The sequence below is a fragment of the Cupressus sempervirens genome, chromosome 6 (assembly GCF_028749045.1).
Source record: "Cupressus sempervirens isolate cs-2001-9-10 chromosome 6, ASM2874904v1, whole genome shotgun sequence".
Lineage (NCBI taxonomy): Eukaryota > Viridiplantae > Streptophyta > Pinopsida > Cupressales > Cupressaceae > Cupressus > Cupressus sempervirens.
In genome coordinates, this window is record NC_143123.1 from 622,081,148 (window position 1) to 622,082,599 (window position 1,452).

The 1,452-nt window shown below is 38.2% G+C and overlaps 1 protein-coding gene across 1 annotated transcript; it reads left to right on the forward strand.

Moving 5' to 3' along the window:
* The first annotated feature begins 233 nt into the window (after window positions 1–233).
* LOC149553769 (MFS-type transporter clz9-like) lies at window positions 234–953 on the forward strand. Its single transcript, XM_089790377.1, has one exon. It carries the CDS (start codon window positions 234–236, stop codon window positions 951–953), a length of 720 nt encoding a protein of 239 aa, XP_089646503.1.
* The last annotated feature ends 499 nt before the right edge of the window (window positions 954–1,452 follow it).

The window sequence follows — 1,452 nt, forward strand, 5'->3', positions numbered from 1 at the left end:
TTAGAAATGGTTTTCCAGGCAAGTCATGGTGGAGAGGGTTCAAAAGAAGACATCCTGAGTTGGTAGTGAGAACAGTAGAAGGTATAGATAAAGATAGAGCTACCATGCTTAGACCATCCATAACAACAACTTTTTATGACAACTTGGCAAAAGTTTACAAAAATAAAGAATATGGCCCATACCAAATTTGGAACTGTGATGAAACAGGTGTTCAAGTTGGGAGAAATTGTGGAATGAAGGTGTTAGCCAAAAAGGGCTCAAGGAGTGTGCCATATGTACTGTCAAAAAGTAGAGAATGGATCACCATACTATGTTGTGTTAATGCTGCAGGACAGAGCATTCCAAGATTCTACCTCTTTAAAGGTCAAAGGAAAATAAAAAATTATATTGCAGGTTGTGAACCAGGGGCTTGTATGGTAGCCCAACCACATTCATGGATGACCAAGAAACTATTACTCAACTGGTTGCATCACTTTGCCAAATCTGTGCCTGGTGGAGTCTCACCTAGCAATAGGCATTTACTCATATTCGATGGTCATGGGAGCCATGTGGCACTTTCCACAATACAAGAGGCAAGAGTTCTAGGAATTGATCTTCTTACATTGCCAAGCCACACAAGCCACAAGCTCCAACCTTTAGATGTAAGTGTGTTTTCTCCTTTTAAGAACTACTTCAAGAGAGAGAGATCAGAATGGATGGAAAAGCATCATGGATTAGAAATAAACAAGTCTGAATTAGCTACCTTATGCAGCAAAGCATTCAAAAAGGCCCTCACTCTAGAAAATATAAAGGTAGGATTTAAGAGGAATGGTATCTGGCCATTAGACCCAACATCAGTTATAAATGACATGAATCCTAGTAGAGCATTTCTGATTGCTGTTGAAGAGGAAGATGAAGCAATTGCTCTTGAAAGTATTCTACGATTTGCAGGAGTTAGTGAGTCTGATATTTAAGAAAGAGTAGAACGAATTCAAAGAGAAAATGATGAAATTGAAATGCAACTACAACATGATAATGTCACTACAGAACAGGGACAACATGATTCTACCACTACTAAATAGGGTCAACATGACTTGGTACAGACTGTGCAAGATATATAATATTTAAGTATTCCAACTAAAGTGAGTATTCCTAATTACATCATGGAAGGTGCTAGAAACCTTTCTGTGAACTTGGACTTAAATAATGAGGATATAGGATTGTCACTGCCAGCCCCTCCTCCATCTCTTCCAAACACATTGGTTCATTACTATGCAACAATAGAGTTTGGTGTAGAAAATGAAGAAAATCAATCAACAGAGAATGATGGCAATGCCGACATAGTGGATGAAAACATTACAAATATAGATAACAACCATCTAGAAGGTAACCGTATGCCATTACTATCATCTTTCTTGAAGTTACCAAATGCAAGGGTCAATAAAAAATACTCTCATGAGAGTGGTGGCACGA

Excerpts from the sequence above, each read along its gene's own strand:
- LOC149553769 (XM_089790377.1), top strand. The coding sequence starts at position 234 with ATGAAGGTGTTAGCCAAAAAGGGCTCAAGGAGTGTGCCATATGTACTG.